Source organism: Branchiostoma floridae, chromosome 8, assembly GCF_000003815.2.
Source record: "Branchiostoma floridae strain S238N-H82 chromosome 8, Bfl_VNyyK, whole genome shotgun sequence".
Classification (NCBI taxonomy): Eukaryota; Metazoa; Chordata; class Leptocardii; order Amphioxiformes; family Branchiostomatidae; genus Branchiostoma; species Branchiostoma floridae.
In genome coordinates, this window is record NC_049986.1 from 20759725 (window position 1) to 20760583 (window position 859).

Consider the following 859-nt stretch of genomic DNA (forward strand, 5'->3'; position numbering starts at 1 on the left):
CGTTGCTGCCATCTTGCCCTGGAACTCCTACATTCACCAGGCCTCCTGAAACGGTAAACAATCATCAGTACATACAACTTTAGAAGTATTTTTTTTTTTTTTCACAAAAAGATGTTGTTGTTGTTGTTGTTAAAAAAGATGAAGTATTTTTCTCAAAACATTTTTAAGTTCAAGTTAAAAACCTCCTTGGTTCAGGCATATCATGTGTAGTATTTCACATAAAGACACTAACATTGCTACGCAAAAAAGACTACAGCAATATAGGCGTCTTTCAAACTGAGAAGAAAGCCGTGAAAGATACTACATATACGGTACAAAATATATTTTAGTTTTCGCAAAACAAGGATTCGCTTGAGGGAGGGGGCAACTTACGGTTGATCTGTTCCGGTAGTCCAGTCTGCGCCCACACACAACACTGCAGTCTAAACAACAACAACAACACGCCACAAACTCTCACAAACATCTCCGCTTACAAAAATACTTTTCCGCGCAACTTATGTCATGTTTTTGTGGGTAAACTAGAACAACAACTCGAGTCTTCCTCGTTTGGAGCCGCCGCCATTTTCCAACGCTGGAATCTCCAGGTTATCTCTATGCAAAATCTTATCTCAACTCTGATTGGATAATGGTTGAAATTGTGACCAATCAGATGTAGCGTAAGAAAATGGATTTGGAAACTTGGGAGGTCAGAGGTGAAAGGTGAGAGGTTACAAAAAGGCGCGATTCCCAAACTTGTGAAAATGTGCGATGTGAAAAGAGATGAATTTCTGCAGCTTTTACCTGATATCAAGCAGAAAATTCAGGACTGCGACTTTGTTGGTGAGTCAGTGATTCGTTTGTGGATCTGAGTTTTCTTCGA

General features: G+C 39.7%; 1 protein-coding gene across 1 annotated transcript in view; it reads left to right on the forward strand.

Moving 5' to 3' along the window:
* The first annotated feature begins 654 nt into the window (after window positions 1-654).
* The window catches only part of LOC118421893 (poly(A)-specific ribonuclease PNLDC1-like), a 1473-nt gene continuing 1268 nt past the window's right edge, over window positions 655-859 (forward strand). The window contains exon 1 of the mRNA XM_035829398.1: window positions 655-819. Coding sequence (XP_035685291.1) covers window positions 741-819 — 79 coding nt within the window. The 5' untranslated portion in view covers window positions 655-740. The remainder of the gene's footprint in view (window positions 820-859) is intronic.